This window comes from Anomaloglossus baeobatrachus, chromosome 1 (assembly GCF_048569485.1).
Source record: "Anomaloglossus baeobatrachus isolate aAnoBae1 chromosome 1, aAnoBae1.hap1, whole genome shotgun sequence".
Taxonomy (NCBI): domain Eukaryota; kingdom Metazoa; phylum Chordata; class Amphibia; order Anura; family Aromobatidae; genus Anomaloglossus; species Anomaloglossus baeobatrachus.
Genome location: NC_134353.1, coordinates 817881266 through 817906145, shown reverse-complemented (window position 1 = coordinate 817906145; position 24880 = coordinate 817881266). Strand labels below are relative to the sequence as shown.

General features: G+C 44.1%; 1 protein-coding gene across 9 annotated transcripts in view; it reads left to right on the top strand.

The window, feature by feature from the left end:
* CAST (calpastatin) overlaps positions 1-24880 on the top strand; it is a 330646-nt gene that overhangs the window by 143949 nt on the left and 161817 nt on the right. For 6 of the 9 annotated variants that reach the window (XM_075325071.1, XM_075325072.1, XM_075325075.1 and 3 more), the window contains one exon: positions 12115-12177. In XM_075325071.1, coding sequence (XP_075181186.1) covers positions 12115-12177 — 63 coding nt within the window. Of the gene's footprint in view, positions 1-12114; positions 12178-15388; positions 15550-24880 lie in introns of those variants that run through there. The other 3 variants (XM_075325077.1, XM_075325076.1, XM_075325078.1) reach the window with 2 other exon arrangements.

Genomic DNA, 24880 nt, shown 5'->3' with positions numbered 1-24880 from the left:
AAAAATGACACAGACACCAGAATTGTGGCTTGAACAGGCCAGTGTTTATTCATAAGGTTACCCAATAGATAATGGACATGAATAAGTAAAAAGCAAACTTTAATCAATAATGGGTTAAATAACTCAACCATGAAACAGTCACCAATTCTTCCCAGCAAACCTGGGCGACATAATCCCTATTCAACAAACATTGTATAAAAACAGGAAAAATAATAGAGGAGGTAGGGAGGGTACTGGTGGGAAGGGATCGTCCTCTGCTTTCCTCAGACTGGCATGAAACCCCTCCAGCACAAGGTATTTATCAGCAGACTCCTTGATGCAGAATTTTACTGTCCAGTCAAGTAACATCTGTAATAATAAAAAAAAAAAAAACATCTGCTCGTACTGGTGCACAGCTGACCCATCTGGACCACCAATAAAGTAGAGTCCTACAATCTGCCCAGATACCAGCACAACTAAAAGTAATACACTGTGTGCAGAATTATTAGGCAAATGAGTATTTTGATCACATGATGATTTTTATACATATTGTCCTACTCCAAGCTGTATAGACTTGAGAGCCAACTACCAATTAAGTAAATCAGGTGATGTGCATCTGTGTAATGAGGAGGGGTGTGGTGTAATGACATCAACACCCTATATAAGGTGTGCTTAATTATTAGGCAACTTCCTTTCCTTTGGCAAAATGGGACAGAAAAGAGATTTGACTGGCTCTGAAAAGTCCAAAATTGTGAGATGTCTTGCAGAGGGATGCAGCAGTCTTGAAATTGCCAAACTTTTGAAGCATGATCACCGAACAATCAAGCGTTTCATGGCAAATAGCCAACTGGGTCGCAAGAAGCGTGTTGGACTAAAAAGGAGCAAAATAACTGCCCATGAATTGAGGAAAATCAAGCGGGAAGCTACCAAGATGCCATTTGCTACCAGTTTGGCCATATTTCAGAGCTGCAACATTATTGGAGTATCAAAAAGCACAAGGTGTGCCATACTCAAGGACATGGCCAAGGTAAGGAAGGCTGAAAAATGACCAGCTTTGAACAAGAAACATAAGATAAATCGTCAAGACTGGGCCAAGAAATATCTTAAGACTGATTTTTCAAAGGTTTTATGGACTGATGAAATGATTGACTCTTGATGGGCCAGAGGCTGGATCAGTAAAGGGCAGAGAGCTCCACTCTGACTCAGACGCCAGCAAGGTGGAGGTGGGGTACTGGTTTTGGCTGGTATCATCAAAGATGAACTTGTGGGACCTTTTCAGGTTGAGGATGGAGTGAAGCTCAACTCCCAGACCAACTGCCAGTTTCTGGAAAACAACTTCTTCAAGCAGTGCTACAGGAAGAAGTCTGTATCGTTCAAGAAAAACATTATTTTCATGCAGGACAATGTTCCATCACATGCATCCAACTACTCCACAGCGTGGCTGGCCAGTAAAGGTCTAAAAAATGAAAAAATAATGACATGGCTCCCTTGTTCACCTGATCTGAACCTTATAGAGAACCTGTGGTCCCTCATAAAATGTGAGATCTACACGGAGGAAAAACAGTACACCTCTCGGAACAGTGTCTGGGAGGCTGTGGTGGCTGCTGCACGCAATGTTGATCGTAAACAGATCAAGCAACTGATAGAATCTATGGATGGTAGGCTGTTGAGTATCATCATAAAGAAATAATTTTTTTTATTATTATTATTATATTGGTCACTAATTTTTGGGGTTTTTTTTTGCATGTCAGAAATGTTTTTTTCTATATTTTGAGCAGTTATATTGGTTTACCTGGTGAAAATAAACAAGTGAGATGGGAATATATTTGGCTGTTATTAAGTTGCCTAATAATTCTGCACAGTAAAAGTTACCTGCACAAACAGATATCCTCCTAAGATAGCCAAATCTAAAAAAAAAACACCCCAACTTCCAAAAATATTAAGCTTTGATATTTATGAGTCTTTTGGGTTGATTGAGAACATAGTTGTTAATCCATAATTAAAAAAATCCTCTAAAATACAACTTGCCTAATAATTCTGCACACCGTGTACTTAAAGAGGACCAACCACCAGGATTTTCATATATAAATTAAAGCCAGTGCTACATTGGCGCCATCATGCTGATTCCACACATACCTTTAGTTACATAGTTACGTAGTTACATAGTTACTTAGGTTGAAAAAAGACCTAGGTCCATCTAGTTCAACCTTCCTCCACCAGTTCTACATTTGGTCACTAAAGGGGGCTTTACATGCTACGACATCGCTAATGCGAACTCGTTGGGGTCACGGAATTGGTGACGCACATCCGGCCGCATTAGCGATGCCGTTGCGTGTGACACCTATGAGCGATTTTGCATCGTTGCTAAAACGTGCAAAATCGCTCATCAGTGACATGGGGGTCCATTCTCAAAAATTGTTACTGCAGCAGTAACAAAGTTGTTCCTCGTTCCTGCGGCAGCACACATCGGTACGTGTGACATCGCAGGAACGAGGAAGCTCTCCTTACCTGCCTCCCGGCCACAATGCGGAAGGAAGGAGGTGGGCGGGATTTTACGTCCCGCTCATCTCTGCCCCTCCGCTTCTATTGGACGGCGGTTCAGTGACGCAGCTGTGACGTCGCTGTGACGCTGAACGAACCGCCCCCTTAGAAAGGAGGCGGTTCGCCGGTCACAGCGACGTCGCCGGGCAGGTAAGTAGTGTGACGGGTCCGGGCAATGTTGTGCGGCACGGGCAGCGATTTGCCCATGTCGCACAACAGATGGGGGCGGGTACCCACGCTAGCGATATCGGTACCGATATCGCAGCGTGTAAAGCGGCCTTAAGTCACTTATAACCAACAATGTTGTGTACTGAGGAAATCATCCAGCCCTTTTTTAAAAGCTGTTATAGTATCTGCCATTACTACCTCTTGTGTCAGGGCATTCCACAGTCTGACTGCTCTAACTGTAAAGAACCCTTTCCTATTTAGCTGTCGGAATCACTTTTCTTCCACTCGCAGTGAGTGCCCCCTGGTCCTTAGTACTGTCTTTGGAAGAAATAAGTCATGCGCCAGTCCTTTATATTGACCACACATGTATTTATACATATAAATGAGATCTCCTCTGAGACGTCTTTTTTCTAAGGTAAACATATGTAACTTTTTCAACCTGTCATCATATGTGAGGCCTTCCATTCCTTGTAGTAGTCTAGCTAGCCGCCTTTGAACTGACTCTAACTTCTGAATGTCCTTTTTAAAATGTGGAGCCCAAAACTGGATCCCATATTCCAGATGTGGCCTTGCAAGTGATTTATAGAGGGGTAACAATACGTTGGGATCACGGGATCTAATCTCTCTTTTTATACACCCTAAAATCTTGTTTGCTTTAGCAGCTGCTGCTTGACATTGAGTGCTGCTGCCCAGCTTATTTGTAATGAGAATACCCAAGTCCTTCTCCTGTTCTGTAGTCCCGAGTTTACTTCCATTTAATGTATATGCAGTTATAGGATTACTCCGTCCTAAGTGCATTACTTTACATTTATCAACATTAAATCTCATTTGCCAAGTATCTGCCCATTCTGACATCTTATCCAGATCTTTTTGTAATATTGTACTATCAAGGTCAGTTTTTAATATCCTACATAGTTTGATGTCATCAGCAAAGACTGAGGGGTGCTTCACACACAGCGAGCTCACTGCCGAGATCGCTGCTGAGTCACGCTTTTTGTGACGCAGCAGTGACCTCATTAGCGATCTCGCTGTGTGTGACAATGAGCAGCGATCTGGCCCCTGCTGCGAGATCGCTGCTCGTTACACACAGCCCTGGTTCGTTTTCTTCAAAGGCGCTCTCCCACTGTGACACACAGATCGCTGTGTGTGACAGCGAGAGAGCGACAAATGAAGCGAGCAGGGAGCAGGAGCCGGCGTCTGACAGCTGAGGTAAGCTTGTAACCAAGATAAACATCGGGTAACCAAGGTGGTTACCCGATATTTACCTTAGTTACCAGCCTCTGCAGCTCTCACGCTGCCTGTGCTGCCGGCTCCGGCTCTCTGCACATGTAGCTGCTGTACACATCGGGTTAATTAACCCGATGTGTACAGCAGCTAGGAGAGCAAGGAGCCAGCGCTAAGCAGTGTGCGCGGCTCCCTGCTCTCTGCACATGTAGCTGCATTACACATCGGGTTAATTAACCCGATGTGTACTGTAGCTAGGAGAGCAAGGAGCCAGCGCTCAGTGTGCGCGGCTCCCTGCTCCCTGCACACACAGCTAAGCGGTGTGCGCTGGTAACTAATGTAAACATCGGGTAACCATACCCGATGTTTACCTTAGTTACCAGTCTCCGCAGCTTCCAGACGGCGGCTCCGTGCAAGCGCAGCGTCGCTTGCACGTCGCTGCTGGCTGGGGGCTGTTCACTGGTCGCTGGTGAGATCTGCCTGTTTGACAGCTCACCAGCGACCATGTAGCGATGCAGCAGCGATCCTGACGAGGTCAGATCGCTGGTCGGATCGCTGCTGCATCGCTAAGTGTGAAGGTACCCTGACACTTTACTATTAATCCCATCCACAAGGTCATTAATAAAGAGATTAAAAAGAATCGGTCCTAGCACAGATCCCTGTGGCACCCCACTGCTGACTATGGCCCATTTAGAGAATGTACCATTTACGACTACTCTTTGTTTCCTATCTTTTAGCCAATTCCTTACCCAGTTGCATATAGTTTCCCCTAGTCCTTGCTTCTGGAGCTTTAAGGTACCGTCACACTAAGCAACATCGCTAGCAACATCATTGCTGAGGCACAACTTGCTAGCGATGTTGCTGTGTGTGACATCCAGCAACAACCTGGCCCCTGCTGTGAGGTCGCTGGTTGTTGCTGAATGTCCTGGACCATTTTTTAGTTGTTGCTCTCCCGCTGTGAAGCACACATCGCTGTGTGTGACAGCGACAGAGCAACAACTAAATGTGCAGGGAGCAGGGAGCCGGCTTCTGGGAACGCTGGTAACCAATGTAAATATCGGGTAACCAAGAAGCCCTTTCCTTGGTTACCCGATATTTACCTTCGTTACCAGCGTCCGCCGCTCTCACGCTGCCAGTGCCAGCTCCCTGCTCCCTGCACACATAGCCAGACTACACATCGGGTAATTAACCTGATGTGTACTCTGGCTAGGAGTGCAGGGAGCCAGCGCTAAGCAGTGTGCGCTGGTAACCAAGGTAAATATCGGGTTGGTTACCCGATATTTACCTTAGTTACCAAGCGCAGCATGCTTCCATGCGTCGCTGCTGGCTGGGGGCTGGTCACTGGTCGCTGGTGAGATCTGCCTGTGTGACAGCTCACCAGCAATCCGTGTAGCGACGCTCCAGCGATCCCTGCCAGGTCAGGTTGCTGGTGGGATCGCTGGAGCGTCGCTTAGTGTGACGGTACCTTTAGTATAAGGCTATTATGTGGTACAGTATCAAATGCCTTTGCAAAGTCCAAATAAATCACATCAGCTGCATTACCAATATCCAGGTTTGCACTTACCCCCTCATAGAACCCTAACAGATTGGTTAGACACGACTTGTGAGTTCGGATGTAAAGTTACTGAAATATAGGCAAGTAAACTTTGTGAAATGCACAGTTATTTCATGAGAGGTGCAATGGAATATCTAAAAGGTGGTTTGGGTTTTGCTAGTTATTCCTGCTCCTGTTTGCCTGCCTGTCCTTCCTCCCTCCTTCCTCCTCCTGTAATAACAGAGACAGAGGGAGGAAGGGCAGGCAAGCAGATGGGGCGGGAATAACTAGCAAAACCCGACCCACCTATTCCGTTGCACCTCTCATCAAATAACAGAGCATTTCACAAACTTTACTTGCCTATATTTCAGAAAGTATACATCCGATCTCACAACTAAAGATATGTAGAGAATCAGCATGATAGCGCCAGTATAGCACTGGCTTTCGGTTATATATGAAAATTCCTGGTGGTTGGTCCTCTTTAAAACAGTAGCCAATATAAAGAGAACAGAAATAATAGATGAAGTGAGACTAGTAGAATAAATACATAGTGAAATAATTAATAGCAATGTCCAATCCATAGACTCCCTGGGGCTGAGATGCCGTGGACAGGCTGTAGTTTACCCCTTCTGACAGTTCAAAATTCACCACTGCACACTATTTCTGATGCAATGTGAACTGTTTTAATGCATCGAGATGTAAAATGGACAAGCGACAAATAGAATTTAACATTTCCACCAGTGTGGTCTTGTTCACAAATAGTCAGTAGAAAAAGAGAGAATATATACAGTAAGATCCTTTTCACACATCAATTTTTTGCCTTCAGTCAGAATCCATTGGGTTGACTGATCCGTTGCAGATTCAGCCCAACAGTTCTTTTACACCCCATCTGAGCATGCTCAGTTAAAAAAAACGGAATCAGTCGCTGGATTCCGTCATTTGATGGATTACGACGTACCCAAAAGGCTTCCATTATACCAAATAACGGACGGCGACTGATCAGTCGCTGTACGTTTTTTCGACGTAGACAAAAAACAATACTTTGTCTCCGTCCGAAAGGACAAACAATTTGACAGATCCGTCGAACAACGGATGAAACGTGAGGCCATCCGTCGCTAATACATGTCTATGAGAAAAATACGGATCCAACAGCATCAGTCGTCGGATCCGTTTCTTTTCAAACTTCGACGGATTGTGACTGATGGCAAAAAACAGATGTGTGAAAAGGGCCTAGGTGTACACAAACTAATTAAAATATATACAAAATTATACAAGTGTTTACAAACCAGATGCAGAGAAAAAAATCTGAATGCTACATGCTGGTATGTTGTATATCTGAATGATACTCATATTGTGAGAAACTACAGCAGCTTCAGTACATTTGCACAGGATCTTCAGGTGTTTTCATATGATAACTACGGAGTGCGAGGTACAAAAGAGAGAAAGCATGGCATCATAAGATTTTCATCTTGTGATAGTATTGGAACAACATTATAAACATAACTGATCAACAGGATTCTCATATAGTCATTAGATGCAGCGTGACAGACCCAATTATGACATACTGGGTCATTTCACCTGTGTTTTCACCTTCCTGACCAGGCCCATTTTTTCAATTCTGAAGTGCCCTTTATGAGGTAATAACTTTGGAACACTTCAAGGGATCCCAGTGACTGTTTGGGTTTTTTTTGTAACACATTGTACTTCATGTTAGTGGGGAATTTAGAGTGATATTTTTTTCCGTTTATTTGGGAGAATATTGGCCAAAATGTTGTAGTTTTCAAACTTAATTTTTATGCCCTTACACCAGACAGGTCACACAAAATAATTAATAAATAACATTTCCCACATGTCTACTTTACATCACCATTATTTTTGCAACATAATTTTTCTTTCTTAGAAAATTAGAAAGGTTAAAAGTTTGAGCAATTTTTCCAACAAAATTTACAAATCCATTTTTTTAGGGGCCACATTACATTTGAAGTGACTTTGTGAAGCCTATGTGAGAGAAAATACTCAAAAGTGACACTATTCTAAAAACTGCACTTAAAGTACTTAAAAACCACATTCAAGAAGTTTATTAATCCTTCAGGCGCTTCACAAGAAATAAAGCAATGTGGAAGGAAAAAAATGAAAATGTTACTTTAGACCCAAATTTTGCATTTTAACAAGCAATACAGTAGAAAATGCACCATACAATTTGCTGTGCAATTTCTTCTGAGTACAGTGATACCCCATATGCGGTGGAAAACTACTGGTTGGGCGCACGACAGAGTTCAAAAGGGAAGGAGCACCATATAACTTATGGAACACAAAATTCGCTGAAATCGTTAGCGGACTCTATGTTGCGCTTGGAGAGCCCCTAATGTGCTTAAACAGTGGAAAAACCCCACAAATGACCCCATTTTGGAAACTAGACCCCTCAAGGAATTTATCTGGATATGTTTTGCGCACACTTGAACCCTAGGTGCTTTGCTGAATTTTATAATGTTCAGCTGTAAAAATAAAATAAGATTTTTCAAAAATATGTTTTATCGTCAAACTATTTATTTTCACAAGGGTAACAATGGAAAATGTATCATACACTTTGTTGTGTAATTTCTCCTGAGTATGTCAATATCACATATGTGTGGGAAACTACTGTTTGGGTGCACAGCAGGGTTCCGAAGAGAAGAAGCGCTATTTGACTTTTAGAACACAAAATTAGTTATAATCATTTGCAGACTCCATGTCATGTTTGGAGAGCCCCTGATATGCAAAAACAGTGGAAAAATCCCCCAAGTGACCCTATTTTGGAAACTACACCCCTCAAGGAATTAACAAAAGGCATAGTTTTAGTAATGATAATAATGCTTTTGGTTTTACTAGTGCACTAATGAATAATGTGTTGTGGTATGTGTAAGGCTATGTGCGCACGTTGCGTACTAGCCCTGCAGAAATTTCTGCAGCGATCTGAAGAGCACACGTGCACTTCAAATCGCTGCAGAAAATGTCCGTAGAAAAAAAAAAAAGAAGCCGATTCCATGCGTTTTGCCTGCAGCTCCTGCCATAGACAGAGCAGGAGCTGCCGGCAAAGCGCACGGAAGAAGTAACATGTCACTTCTTGAACGCAGCGCTTCGGGCAGTAGCCAAAGCGCTGCGCTCAAAGACGCCACGTGCGCACGGCCCCTGCACAATCTCCATAGATTATGCAGGGGACGCAGTACGCATGCAGTTACGCTGCGCTACAAAGCGCAGCGTAACTGCATGAATTACGCACATGTGCGCACATAGCCTAAGTTGTGCATCAGACTGAGTATAAAAGGGCATTGTCTCAACAGGGCGCCATGCCGTGTGAAGAGCTCCTGCTGTGCCTAAACAGTGGAAAGAAACCCATCCCCCAGCCCTACAAATTACCTCATTTTGGGAATTATACCCCTCAAGGAAATTATCTAGATCTGTGGTGAGCACCTTGAAGCCCCATGTGCTTCACAGAAATTTCCAAGATTGAACCGTGTAAATGAAAAACAAAGATTTTTTTTCCCATCACAAAAATGTTGCTTAAGCTTCAAATTATTTCATTCTGTCAAGGGTAGCAAGAGAAAAATGACCATAACATTTGTTGGGCAATTTCTCCTGAATACGCTGATACCCAATATGTGGGGAAAAACTGCTGTTTGAACACACTGCTGAGCTCTAAAAGGAAGGAGTGACATTTTGGTGGAGTAGTCTGTGGGTGCCAAGTCGCTTTTTAAAGAGTCCCTAATTTGCCTTAACAGTGGAATCTCCCCACAAGTGACCCCATTTTGGAAACTGCACCCTTCAATGAATTATCCACAGGCATACCTTTAGTAATGATACTAATGATTTTGGCTTTACTGATGCACAAATTAATAATTTGATGGTATGTGTAAGTTGTGTGGCGTACATCAGCCTATAAAAGGTTATAGTGTCAACAGGGTAAAACCAGATTTTGCTCCCTGACGAAGAAACAAGTTGTTTCGAAAAGCATGGTTGGCAGCTCAGGCCTCTGTACTCAGGGCTGATGTCACTTGCTTCTCTTGCACACTTTGTGTCCGGTGCCTTGCCGCATTGCCGGGGATGCCATTGGCCAAGGCTTTCGAGATGCAGCACCGCACCTAGCAGATTGGGGATCTCACTGTTGTGTCGGGATAGACCCATACAGTACCCTGCACCTGGCACTTCCCCTGGGCTTAACACCACCCAGGACCACGTTCTCTGCAGAGGAATACTCTCCTAGTGGAATCCCTTGCGATCTGCTTTCTCTATCCCAGGACAGAGTCTGCTGTAACGCGATCCTGCACAAGCCTTCTGGGTTCATTGACTTAATTGATTTTATTGTATACAGCATTTATTGGTGACACTATGACAGGAGTGCTCAGTTGCTGATAGCTGCTTTTCTTTGTCTTTACAAGGGTATTGTTTATTTATTGGGGCGTGGATATTGCTATGTTTTACTTAAGAATCAGACAATGTGATTTTCTGGATTTTATTTTCTGGATTATTTTATTTTTTGGATTCACAGTTGAAGTGCACCTACAATAAAAATTACGGACTTCTCCATTCTTTATAGGTGGGAAAACCTGCAAAATCGGCAGTGCATCAAATACTTATTTTCCCCATTGTACAAATTTGTTTGGGGCACAATGACATTTATTATATCCTCACTGAAAAAGAATTTCAAAAAGTCAGTTTCTGTGAGGCGCTTAGCATCAAATTGGATTCCTGAGCTGCCCAAGAAATCCTTAATAACATGCGGATACTTTTCGAGGACTGGAGTCCATATGGGATTAATTGCTGAAGGTGTTGACTCGGTCCTAGGGTGTCTTACTGGGGGTCCCTCCTCACTAGATGAGGATGAAAAATAGAGGAATGTAGGATCTTGCTCACTGCCTGAATCTGTGTCAGAGACAAAGAAAACGTATGCGTTCTCTGCTAAATGACGTCTTCTTCACGAATGGGCTATTTTTATTTTATTCTGCCATTGGGAATGTGTGTGTAAGTGATGCTTTTAGTTTTGCATTGTGTGAGGCAAGTGTAAAGGTTCTTTTTATTATTAAATTTACTTTAAAAAGTAAAGCAAAAAGAAAGAGAAAGAAAAGAAAAAAGTAAAGTAACAAAAAAGTAAAAATTAAAAATAAAATTATATATATTTTGTATAAAAAAAAAAACTAACAGTGATGTGCACTACACTAATACACTACCCTAGAAGTTACTCAGCGCTATTATTACGGTACTAATACTGCGATGTCCGCTCCCCTGATGCGCTACCTATGAAAATATTCGGCACAAACTATTATTTTTCTGCATGAGAAAAGCGGACTTCACTAACGCTGCGATGTCCGCTCCCCTAATGTTCTACCTTTCTACCTACAGTATAAACAGTACTAACTACTATTATTTTTTTTTCTCCAAAAAAGTAAAAAATCAGATGTCCCTAGCATTGTGACGTCCACTAGTCTACTTATAGTAAAAAAAGGAAAAAAGTCCCTCGGTGCAGACTCTGATCAGCAGCAATAACAATCAGAGCACTGCAATCACAGGAAGAGCACGTTAGTGTCGCCAAAATACAAAAATTGAGCACGGATGCTCAGCACAAAATGAAATTGTGGTGTGCACACACTATGCGAACACACACACAAAAAAAAAAAAAAAGTACTCCAAAAATATAATTGGGGTTGAGTTGATCTGGAACTGCTGCTGCGATCATAGATTGGTCACACAGACAGTACACTGCACAACACAAAAAAATCAAATCGCACGGAATACAGGAGAAATTTACCCCATCCTAGGCCCCTTCCTATAATGTCCCCATCCTGGGCCACATCCTGTAAGAAATGTCAGTCATAATGGGCCCCTTCCTATAATAATGTCCACATCCTGAGTCGCATCTTGTAAAAATTGCCCCCTCCCCATCTGTCCCCCATCCTGGACCCCTTCCAATTATAATGTCCACCATTCTGCTGCGCTTTTCCAACACATTTAAAAATAAAAAAATAAACACTCCCACAATGTACAGCGTCCTTCATAACCAGTGGAGAGGATGGCAGCTGACTAAGGCATCCCAGCCACTAGCAACACATGACGTCACTGCTATACGGAGCCTGCGACGCCCTATCGGACATCAGTTGCCGGCTTCTGATTGGCTGGTGGCTTTTTTTCAGGGACCTGTTACAGGATCAAAAGTGACCACTTTTTGCTTTTATTTTACTCTATTCTCACAGCTCCCCTGAATATTCTGGGTTTCATTTTTTTTTTTAAAAAATCTGTTATATGGGATTTTTTATTTAGCGCTAATATTTATGCTCTTACCAAAGCAGCGTGGCTCACTGGATTTTCTGGGGACGTGTCTCTAGGCCACTCTATGAGCAGCACCCCTTGGTAAAAACCATCAAAATTAGTTCTAAAGAAAAATGTCCACATTTCTAGAACCATATGGACTTAACAAAAAAAAACAAAAAAAAAAAACTACAACCCCTCCAGAATTCTCAGGAACGGCAGGGATAAAATAACAGGAAAAACTGGTCACTTTTGACCCAGTGACCGGTCCTCTTAAAGAAATACAATGAGGCAGTTATTGCATATTTGCTATCCATATTGTTTATGACTACAGAGGTGTGTGAGTGCAATAAGAAAACTTACATCTTATGTTTTATTCTGTTTTACAGAAGAAACCTGGAGCCACAAGTACAAGCGCAAGCACAAGTGCAGCAGCAGCGAGCAGCAGCAAGGTGAGAAGAGGCAATTCAAATGTGATATCTGTTCATTATAGTCACCGGACTCGCTGGTCTGTAGATTAAGTTAATGGATCATTACTACAATACACCATAATTGCCATAAAGCGGGCTTTACACGCTACGATATATCTAACGATATGTCGTTTGGGTCACGTCGTTAGTGACACACATCCGGCATCGTTTGACATATCGTAGCGTGTGACTTCTACGAGCGACTGTGAACGAGCAAATATACTCATCTTATCGTTGCTCGTTGACACGTCGCTCATTTAAAAAGAAAACAAAAAAAAACAAAAACCGATCGTCCATCTGTGCCGGTTGTTCATTGTTCCTGAGGCAGCACACATCGCTCCGTGTGACACCCCGGGAACCATGAACTGCAGCTTACCTGCGGCCACCGGCAATGAGGAAGGAAGGAGGTGGGCGGGATGTTCCGTCCCACTCATCTCCGCTTCTATTGGGCGGCCACTGTGTGACGTCGCTGTGATGCCGAACGTCCTTCCCCCTTCAGGAAGTAGATGTTCGCCGCCCACAGCGAGGTCATTCGGGAGGTAAGTACGTGTGACGGGGGTTACCGACTTTGTGCGACACGGGCAACAAATTGCCCATAACGCACAAACGATGGGGACGGGTACGATCGCACATGCGAACGCACGATAAATCGACGCGTGTAAAGCGGCCTTCAGACTGGCAAAACTTTAGTAAGGTGAAAAAGTGAACCCATTGCTATTACTTACAACTACTACAACCACTACGTCTTACTACTAGAACTGCCACCAGAACTGTTACTACTGCTTCTACTACAGATACTACTGTAATGATTTCTACTAAAATATTATTACTAGAATCACTACTGCTTTGTACAACTACATTTTACAACTATTACTACTACTTTCTTCTGCTTACTACCAAAAATACTACTACAATTTCTGCTATAACTACTTACTAGTGTATGTTACAACTACTTACTACTGCCAGTAGATCTACTTCTGCAACTATTACTACAAATACTACTACAATTCCTACTATACTTACTAATATTACTATTACTACTACTGCTTTCTACAACTACTTTCTACTAGAACTACTACTACTACCAGTAATACTACTACAGTTTCTACTGCTACGATACCTACATAACTATTGATTACTTACTACTACATTTTACAACTACTTACTACAACTGATAGTGCTATTTCTTACTATTACTATTGTATTGTTAGCTACTACTACTTAATACTAGAGCTACAACTACTTTCTCTTTTTTACTACTAACCACAAAAACATCTGCTACTACTATTACTAATTACTAGAAATACTACTGCAACATTTACTTTTAGGCTAAGGACACACAGCGATTTAAAACTAAGCGAGTGGAATGCTATAAAAAAAAAAATCACATTCCCCCGGACCCATGTTACTCTGTGGGGCCGCTGAGCGTTTTTTTTTTCCTCAGACCTAATCAGACCGAGAAAACAATCACAACATGCAGCGGGTGGAATACAATTCATTTTCACTCGCACCCATATAAGTCTATGAGTGTGAGAGAAACTTCGCCCTGCACTCACATTATGCCGAAGTGCAGTGCGATATATGCATCAGCTGAGATGCATTATACTGTGTAAGAGATGGGAGATTAGTCCCTCCCTCTCCTACACAGTATAATGACACTCTGCTTACACTCGCAGCAGAGTGGAAGCCAAGGGTTATTAGCCTAACACATGCGATGCTCTCGCATCGGATGCTAAATTTCCGTGTGTCCTTAGCCTTACTTATCGGTGCTGGAGAGAAGACACGGGTTTACCACCACGCTACCGCCAAAAAGGAGAAATTGTTGATTAAAGATAATTATTCCATAGGTCGACGCATTTCTGGGATCCAGTCCCCTTCTTCAGGACCAAGAGAATCAACAATATCTGTCACATACGCAACTGACACATATTGTTGATTCTCTTGGTCCTGAAGAAGGGGTTCGGATCCCAGAAACGAGTCAAACTATGGAATAAAGATATCATTAATCAACAATTTTCTCCTTATTGGCGGTAGCGCGGCAGTAAACCAGTTTCTTCTCTCTAGCACCGGACATTAACTCACGTGGGGCTGCGGCAGCCGCCATCATCACTTATACCTTCATAGGGGTTGTGCCTTTCCACAATCCTGCCAGGTGAGTGATATTCCTTCACACACCACGATTTGTAATCTAGTAAAACAGTATTGCGCTCTCGCCTTTTTAGTTTTTCTTAGCCTTACTTACTAATACTACCTACTGCTGCTACTAGAACTACTACTAGTGCTACGTATACTTCAACTACTTCTTAGGCCTTGTCACACATCCATGTCTCCGGTACTTGTGGGGTCAGTTTCCACAGACACATGTAGACCGATTAAATTCAATGGGTTTGTTCACACATCCGTGTTTTGACGCGGACTGTGTGTCTGTGTGAAGCACACGCATATCCTTGTGGTTCACACGGCGTCATGTCCGTTTTTGGCCAGCACAGATGTCACATGGACCGCACACTGATGTGACACGTTCCAGCGGACACCTCGCCGAAATTAAATTAATTTTATACTGACCTGTCTCCGGCGCTGCTGTTACTTCCAGATCCACTCATTATGCCTCATAAATATTCACTGCACTGACTAGACCCGGAAGCAAATGCGTCAGCAGCGCCGGAGACAGGTAAGTATACAAGGTCATGCTGTCCATGTGACATCTCGATAGCACACGGAGAGCACACTGATGACACAAAAATGGCTCACAGAACTCCACAATGAACTGTGCAAAACAGTTTTTTGGATGTGTAAAGGTGGCTTTACTATTACTACTTCTTACATGTGACTAGCACCATAGATTATAATATGTACGGACGTGCCACATGGACATGTGAATGAGGGCTTACTATTACTTCTTACTACTACAAACTACCATACTTGCTATTTGTATTGTTGTGTTGTATTTTTGGCTACACTTATAATTTCAGATCCAATAATGCATTTATACTTTCTTTGTTTTGTAAGTCTTGATTACTGTGGAAATATTTCTGTATTTCTTTTCCTAATATATGAGTTTTATGTAGTAGGAGCTGTGTGATGTATATACAGATGGCTGTGTGCAGAGGTGTTATACGTCAGCATGGCCGGTGAGGATTATGTGCCAGTAAAGGGTTAGTCACTCCTTTGGGTGGAGACTAAGGCTCTTGCAGCTTGGGATGGCCTCCTGTCATGTGTACATGAGGTTTGGGAAGAGCCTGACGACGTAGCAGGCACGGTGGGGTTTGCCAGCACAGTGAGGAGACAGTCTGATGTTGTGGTTGCTCATCAGTGCAGGATATGAGTGAGGACGCAGAGCTCCTGGGAAATAAGGTATGCAGCACTGTCAGCCTCGCTGTGCAAGCAGCTGACACAAGAATAGGGTGATGACATTTTGTTTTTTTGCAGAACTGATACTAGTTTACAGTGTCCGTGTCAGAGATGGGTGGGTGCAGAATTTCTTCAATGTAGCTGTGAAGTTTTGCATACATATGTTGTGCAGCCTTCATACAGCTAGTGACTGAGTACTCCTGGTGACGGCACTTTTATTTACTGGGTGTGGTGGCGTTATAGGTTTTTGCCTTCAGTGCTGATCTCTGTGAAGTGTAGGATAAAAAAAAAACTGACAAGTATAACCTATGGGACAAGATATAGCTTCCAACAGCATTTTAGGTACCTCCAGTATAGTGTGAAATGCAAAAACATTTGCTTGGTGAAGATATGAGAACATTGGCTGATTTTTGCATTATTTATAATGATTTTATAATATTCATTTTGTCCCCATTTATTTATGACGCTTTTTGTGTTTGTAGGAGGATTTTTATGGTGCTTGTAAGAGAAATAATTATGGTAGATGCAGTGGTGGCCGTCACACCCAGGCCCTAGAGCCAGGAGGCCAAAAGATCACCCTGGGCCATAAGAAGACCTACGTTAGGTGGCAGGCCTGTAGGAGAGTTCTTTATTGGGGGATCATGAGCTTTAAGTGTCATTACTGAGGCTGAAAGCAGAAGGATAGGATAGGACGGGTTTTAACCTCTTTGTAGCAGTGCAGGACTTTTCTGGCCGCCACTGACAGCTGCCCGGTCCTTAAAGGAAGCGGACTATTCTCGGGCCTATGATTAACCATAGTACAAAGTTTCAAGGTTGTCTATAGGTTGCAGAGAAGACCAAGGAAAACTTCTGACATCATATAGTAGGAGTATAGGGGGCTCCCAATGTCGTAGCCTGATTCTGTGTAATGGTACAGAAGTGTATATGTTCCTGGCAATGGTTTGTCATTTTATATTATGCAGCACAAATAATGTCAGATGTATGCATGTTTTATCTGTTGGTTTTTACACGTTATGTTTTCTATATAAGAATGTTTCTCAGTTTGCTATAGTGACAGTTAGGGTACAGTTCCACTTGCGCATAGCTTTTGATGCGAGAGCATTGGAAGCGATATGCTAACAACCCTCTGCTGCGAGCGTCAGCCGAGGGTCATGTGACTGTGATCCGATCTCGCAATTGCATCACAGGTGCGGAGAAGAGGAAGGGAACACTTTCTCCCCATATCCTCCGCTGCCTGTCTCTGCGTGCATCGCATTGCAGTCGTATTAAATCCGAGTGCAGTGCAATGTTTCACACGCTCCCATAGACTTTTGTATGTGTGCGAGTGAGCCGAGACTCGCTGTCAAACACAGCATGCTGCGATTCATTCCGCATGCCGCTATGGCATGAGAAATCTATCACAGTTGGACACTGCCCGATAGTTTTGCACTAGAGTGAGAGCAATCCGATGCTTTATTAGACTGCACTCGTCCGTGCAAAATGCAAGTGGAACCGAGGTCTTAGGTGTGCTACTGGGTTCCCATCATGTTGGTGTTTCATGGCTTTTGATCCTCATCTTTTCTGATGGATACCCTTGACGGACAGTCCGAAGGACCTCATGCACATGGATGAGCTGAAATTGGCAGGTTCAGCCAATATACACGTAATGTGTATGGCAGTTTATAGTTATCCGTCCACTTACTGCCCTGTTGATGGTGGCCACTGGAATGGTCATCTTTGTGCCGTCTGCATGAGCTGTGTATATAGAGCTTAAACACAAACAGATCAATCTATTTTTATGGCTTGGTAAAGGGTGGTCAAGGTTAGATGATACCACACTTTGTATGGCCAAACAGAGTCTTTATGAACTGTGGTAGAAGCAAGAGAATAACAAATGTGATTGTCAGACGTGGTCTGCAGATTCCCCCCCGGCATGCCTGATCAGCTGGCAGATTCCTTGACAGGTCGTGTGTTCATACAGTAGATTAAGATCTTCCGTCCATGTAATACAGTAGACTATAAATGCTGCTTATGTGCTATATGGTGAGAGCTGTGCATTTTGTGATTGTATTAATAGATGGCTGTTTTGACAGCTGTTTGCAACATTTGATGAATGCAGGGTAGGGCCAAGCACCACAGGCAAATGAAAAACTCCCAAAAGAGAACGCACCCTACCCTGTGAATAGTGATGTGTAACATCTATAACACTGAGCCTCCGTGCAAATTCTTTGTACAAGCAATGCCAGAATACACAGTCTGAGCTGATAGACAGCAACACTGGCTATATCCTTTACATGGATGGATATCTGCTCGCTCCCAAAATTCTTGGTTTTTCTGAACATACCGCTACTCTGCACCGAACAAGATCGGCCTTTGAAATTCACCAGGCCACTTACTACTCTCCTGTGACATCTGTTAGAGGCGTTGGGAAGCCCCCATACACATTAGATGGATGGCTGACCCTACTGAAATCAACACGGTCAACAAACTATTATCTCATGTGTTTGGTACACTCATACACATTAAGCCCCCGTCACATTTAGCGACCTGATAAGGATCGCTGGTAAGTCGCTGGTGAGATGTCACACAGTCAAACCTTACCAACTACTCAGTAACCATACAAGTCGCAGTAGCGACCTGTAGAACGATCTCTGCTGTCATTGGGACCCTGTCACAGTGTCAAACATAGCGATGCGTCCTGCCCAGCAGGATATCGCCTTTGAAGAAAATGGTCCAGGACATTCAGCAACGACCGGCGACCTCACAGCAGGGGCCAGGTCGTTGCTGGATGTCACACATAACGAGATCGCTAGCAAGATCGCTGTTGCGTCACAAACCCGTGACTTAGCAGCGATGGTGCTATTGATGTCGCTTAGTGAGACGTGGCCTTTAGATTAAAGCTGCCAAACTAGCTGATCCAATTTATGTGCAGGCCACAAAACTCTCTCCGTGTAATATAGAGATGTCTGGCAGCGGCTTATTATCCCCATTTAAAACACCTGCACACTTGGCCGAATGATCATGTTTATGGGGGAATCTGGCGAGCTAGCTGTGGACACCTAGCTCATATGTATGGTCACCTTAAAGGGATTATACCAAAACTGTAAGTTAGAACTTGCAGATCTCAGGGTAGTCCACCTGTCCAAAAACCCCAAGAATTGGGCTTGCAGAGCCTTTTCTTGAATGGAATGATGGAAGGATGCATGCTACAGCTTCATTCATGGTCCATAGGATTGCAGGAAATAGCTGAGTGCTGTACTCTGCTTTCTCCAACAGTCCCACAGACAATGCATTGTGCGGAGCTTTAGTATGCTCATCTCTGGTAACAGATCTCTGCAGAGCTCCGTTATTGGGGTTGTGCTCCCCGTTCTTGGGATGGCTGGGCGTATCAGCGGATGTGCTCCTAGAGAGCAGCAAGTATTGCCTATGCCATGATGAGTAAGGGGGTAACTTGCAATTTTTGGAAACCCCATTCAAGGGTACATGCACAGGATGTTTTTTTTTTTCAGGCTGATACCCTCCGTAACCAGATTGAAAAAGCAGTAAAGAAATGTTACATCTAATGAATATATGCAATGTAGATATGACCCACTGTGCATTTGTAAAGAAAAAAAAAATAGTTATATTGATTCATGATCTGTGTGTAGAAACTAGGATTTAGGAGAAAATGATCTGATCAAAAAGTGTTTTAAATCAGATCATCAGTGTGATTGATGGGCCTCATGATTTCAGCAGATTTGTATAAGACGTAATTATCACATCATGTTTGTTGTTTGTGGAATATCACAGTGCATCAGGGAGACATTAATACTATTGTACCGAATGAATGTTGTGCAAGCATTATATTCATCAATCTGGCCCCACAATGGACTGCATGGGCTGTTCTATCCTGGTCCTCAGCCTGTAATGGTGCCAGAAGCTGTCCGAGCTGTACCCATCCCAGGGATGAGGCAGCAGATCTGGCCGTGTACGAGCCGCATAGCAGGAGCTCACGTATGGTGTTTATAGGTCTACCGCTACCACTTATCTCCAGCATGCTCCATTGCAGACTTGTGGGATTTTGTGCTCGTGTGTCATCAGTCAGGACTCAGTTTAGAAACTGTAATTAGGTTATTTTAGGAAGATAGAAACCCACATACTGTGCATTTCCCATGACATCAGACACATCATTTGATATTTTTGCATTATATAATTGCAGATCCTCATAAGTCAGATTATTCTTGAAAGACCAGCATCCAGGTCTACAGACTCCGATAACTCCCTTCCTCGGTCACAATGGCGGGGCTGGAATTCTATTGCTTTTTGTGTTAGCTCAGTGGTCCACGGTGAGCGTTGTACTCCTCTTCACGACTTCCTCAGCTGTTCCTGCCTCTTTTGATGATGTATTAGCCCTGTCGAGTTTGGTCTTAGATTTTGTGTCTTGCGTAATGTGAAGTGAAAGGTTCAGCAGGTATTATTTCTGTAGGGTAATCAGTCCTTGGTGGGGAGTGTTCAGAGACATTTAAGCAGTAACTTTCCCAGGTGTGGTTCAACATTTCCAACACAGTAAGTAACTTTGGAAACATTAATGAAACCTTGTGTGCCGATCCTTATACCTTCCACGTTTATACTGGATCTTCAGATTCACGGTCCCTCAGTGTTTCACCAACAGGTATGAAAGGCATAACCAGGTAATGTCATCAAGGAGAACATTTGGTTATTTGGCATTTTTCCTAATTAATCTGGGCAATAGATTATTATCAGGGTGTGTTGTGCATCTACAGAATACAACTAAACATGGTGTAGATAAGGCAACTGCTCTTCCCCTTACTTTGACCTTTCTTTTAATGAAGGCATGGATTATCTTCTCGAGTCTCATGAAAATGAGAATTTGGAGGCTAGCAGAGGATTTACTACATGTAACGCAGACCTGCGGGCCCGGTACACGTGAGGCAGACCTGCGGGCCCGGTACTCGTGAGGCAGACCTGCGGGCCCGGTACTCGTGAGGCAGACCTGCGGGCCCGGTACTCGTGAGGCAGACCTGCGGGCCCGGTACTCGTGAGGCAGACCTGCGGGCCCGGTACTCGTGAGGCAGACCTGCGGGCCCGGTACTCGTGAGGCAGACCTGCGGGCCCGGTACACGTAACGCAGACCTGCGGGCCCGGTACACGTAACACAGACTTGCGTATATGTAAAACAGACCTGTGGGCACGGTACAGGTAATATGGTGTGTGTCCTGGAGGTCAGTACCCCTAACAGCTCAGCTGCGTTCCTGCTCCACAGCTGTGTACTGCTCTATCCCGTGACTTATTTTTCTTAAATCACATGCGGGCTATCTAATCTGACTGTCTAGACCTGTGGTGTTTGGAACTAAAGGTACCGTCACACTAATCGACCCTCCAGCGATCCCACCAGCGATCTGACCTGGCAGGGATCGCTGGAGCGTCGCTACATGGTCGCTGGTGAGCTGTCAAATAGGTAGATCTCCACAGCGATCAGAGACCAGCCACCAGCAACCCGTGTAACGACGCTGTGCTTCGTAAGCATGGTACACATCGGGTTACTAAGCAAAGCGCTTTGCTTATAGTTACCCGATGTATACCTTGGCTACGTGTGCAGAGAGCAGGGAGACTGCTTCTAAAAGCTGCGGATGCTGGTAACCAAGGTAAATATCGGGTAACCAAGGTAAATATCGGGTAGCGCTTTGCTTGGTTACACGATATTTACCTTGGTTACCAGCGTCAGCAGAAGCCGGCTCACTGCTCATTCAGATCGCTGCTCTCTCGCTGCAACACACAGCGATGTGTGCTTCACAGCGGGAGAGCAACAACCAAAAAATGGTCCAGGTCATTCAGCAATGACCGGCGACCTCACAGCAGGGGCCAGGTCGTTGCTGGATGTCACACACAGTGACATCGCTAGCAAGATCGCTGTTGCGTCACAAAAAACGTGACTCAGCAGCGAAGTTGCTTAGTGAGACGTGGCCTTAAGACATCAGCAGCAGTTTTTTGTTTGTTTGTTTTATAGATCTACTGTTTGCAAGATGGTGACTCAATTCATCAGATTTCTTATTCCAGCAGATCCTAAAGATCATCAATTCTCCTTGAACTTCGTGTTACATTCCTCCATCCTTTCCTTGAATGTATGCAATATGGCAGTGAATAATATCCTCCCGAAAGAAGCCACTGCCGTTTAGGCCACGTGCACACATTGAGTATTTGCAGAGGTTTTTTTTTACCTCAAATTTGTGGCCAAACCCAGGAGTGGAACAATCAGAGGACAAGTATAACATGTCACCACTTCTGCATTTTTTCACCCACTCCTGGTTTTGGCTTACAAAGACTGAGGTAAAAAAACCCTCACCAAATACTAAATATGAACACATGGCCTAAAGGGGTGTTTTTAGTTTCAGAAAACTCCTTTTCACTGGCTGCAGATCATTTTATAAATAAAACAACAAACAAACTGTACTTTACTCACCTGCCTTGGGTTCAGTGCCGAGTCTCCAATGTTCTCCCGGTTTATTTTCTGCAGAATAGACATCAAGCTGACATCCCAACAGTTCTGCACGAGTTGATTGCAAGAGCTGCTGGACTTGCTGATTGCCTGCAGCGCTGAACATGTGATGTTAGCACTGCAGATAATAACAGACCAGTTGAGGTCAACAATGCACCCAGGAAGGGAGCGTAAGGGCTCATGCGCACGTAACTGCAGAATATTCTGCAGCGATTTGACAGCACATGTGCACTTCAAATCGCTGCAGAAACACTGCATAATGGATGCAGTTTTTTTTGTAGAAAAAAGCCCATTTCATGCGCTTGAGATGCTGCCCCCACCATAGACAGAGTGGGAGCTGCATCCAAAGCGCACGGAATAATTGACATGCTGCTTTTATGAACGCACGGATTTGGGTCAAAATTTTAGCACCCAAATCGCTGCGTTCATAAAAGCATCGTGCGCACGTGTCATGCACAAGCTATAAATATTGTGCTGGAGACGCAGGACATTTACGCTGCAATACGCGTAAATACATGCAATAATGCAACGTGCGCACACAGCCTTAGGCCGCCTTCACACATCCGTGTTTCCGGTACATGTGAGTCTGTTTTCACACGTACTGGAGACACGGGTACACATAGACCCATTAAAATCAAAGGGTTTGCGCACACGTGCATGTTTTCCCGTGGACCGTGTGGAGCATACGTGTGCCTGTGTGCTCTACATGCCGACATGTCCATTTTTCTCCGGCAGCGTGGGTGTCACACAGACCGCACGCTGATGTGCTCCGTGTGATATCAGTGTGACATGTACCGGAGAAAACCACGTGTTTGAGAAATAAAATGCTTTTCTATACTCACCTGTCTCCACCGCTAATGTCTCCAGCACTGCTGTCACTTGCTTCCGACCCCCGCTCATTATGCTCGTTTCATATTCACTGCACCTCCAACAGGAAGCAGCAGCAGCGGCACCGGACACAGCAGCACCATGGACAGGTAAGGGTACAAACACATGAGCGGTATTCTGCCGCACTGCCGGATCCGGCATAAGGGCAATACAGTTCACAGGCAGTGCGGCAAGCCCCGGTCACATGCTGTCACATGCTCCGGTCACATGACCGCATGTGCCCGGAACTTGCCAGTGAACTTTAATGTACTGTACTGTCCTTGTGCCGGATCTGCGAGTGCGGCAGGAAAACGCTGATGTGAAACCAGCGTAAGTATAAACGTTTATGCTGTCAGTGTGCTACGCGGATGTCACACGGACAGCACACGCTGAACACACACATGGACACGTGCACACACACACCTACACCACGAACCGTGCAAAATGTGTGTGTTTTACACATGTGTGAAAGAGGCCTAAAGCTGTTTCTTTTTTTTTTTTAAAAACAAATTGAAGCTAAAAGTAGATAACCGCTTTAACAATAACTGGCGCGAAGCTTTCTTGCTCTGTCTTTGCACATTATTCACAACTGTTCAAAAGTGACAAGACAATTGCAGAGGTTTAGTGCAGGGGCTTCTCTGGGCCAACAAGTTTACTGTGATTACACCATAATTTTACATGACTTAGGCCCCCTTCACACGTCAGTGATTCTGGTACGTTTGTGCTTTTTTTTTTCTACGTACCAGAATCCCTGACATACGCAGACCCATTATAATGAATGGGTCTGCTCACACATCAGTGATTTTTCACTGACCTTGTCTCCGTGCAGCATACCCGCGTGTGCGTGATTGCCGCACGGAGACATGTCCATTTTTTTTCTGGCATCACTGATGTCCCACGGACCACGCAGTGGTGTGATCTGTGAAACACGTGCCAGAAAAAAACGTGCATATAAAATAAAAATAATTTGTACTCACTCGGCTTCAGCCGCGCTCTGTGCAGTCTGTTCTGCCTTCTGCTTCTGAGCTGGCTCATTACTGTCGCGCATATTCATGAATGCACAACACAGCCAACCCGGAAGCAGCTGCTGCGGGGGTCAGCGCCGGCCGGATGCTGCACCGCGGGAGTGTTCAGCACCATAGAGAGTGGGAGCGCGCACAGGTGAGTTAATCTCTATTTGCAATCACGGGCCACGGAGAACGGAGCCCGGATTGCACTTAGACAACCCACGTGTGTCGTGAATCACGGCACACGGAGGGACATGTGCGTGTTTTACACGCCAGTGAAAAACGTCAGTGTTTTTCACTGACGTGTGAAACGGGCCTTATAGCGCAAATCTACACCTGCTTGTAACAATTGTAAATTTAATGAAGGGTAAAAGATGCAGCAAACTTATTAAGGAATCTAGGTGCCTGCACTTTGTACTGGTGCCCTGCCATGTATTTCCAGTCGTGTCCAGTGCTAGCTGTTATAGTTTTCTATTGACACCTCCTAGATTTCTCACTATTCTGGTAGCAAATAGTGAGCCCCCACTCACCCACCACCTGTGCCCACCACAGATCTGTTCTGTAATAAGAGGCCTTATCATTACTTCTGCTATTACTTTGCAGCACACATGTAAAGAACGGCTGCCAAGTGTAGGCCTTGATCTACATTGCTTAAGTTGCTGCTTTTGGTCTGGAGTGGATCCTAAAGTAAGGCTATGTGCGCACGTTGCGTTCTGCCGTGACAAATATTCTGCAGCGTTATGGCACCGCATGTGCGTTTCAAAACGAAGCCAAAACGCTGCATTTTGGATGTCTTTTGAATGCAGAATGGATGCAGAATTCATGCGTTCTGGATGCTTGCTCTGCCATAGACAGAATGGGAAAAGCATCCAAAACATACAAAAGAAGTGACATGTTGCTTTTTAGAACGCATCGATTTTGTCAAAAATTTGGCATCCAAAACGCTGCGTTTTAAAACGCCATGTGCGCTTGGAATTTGCTGAAT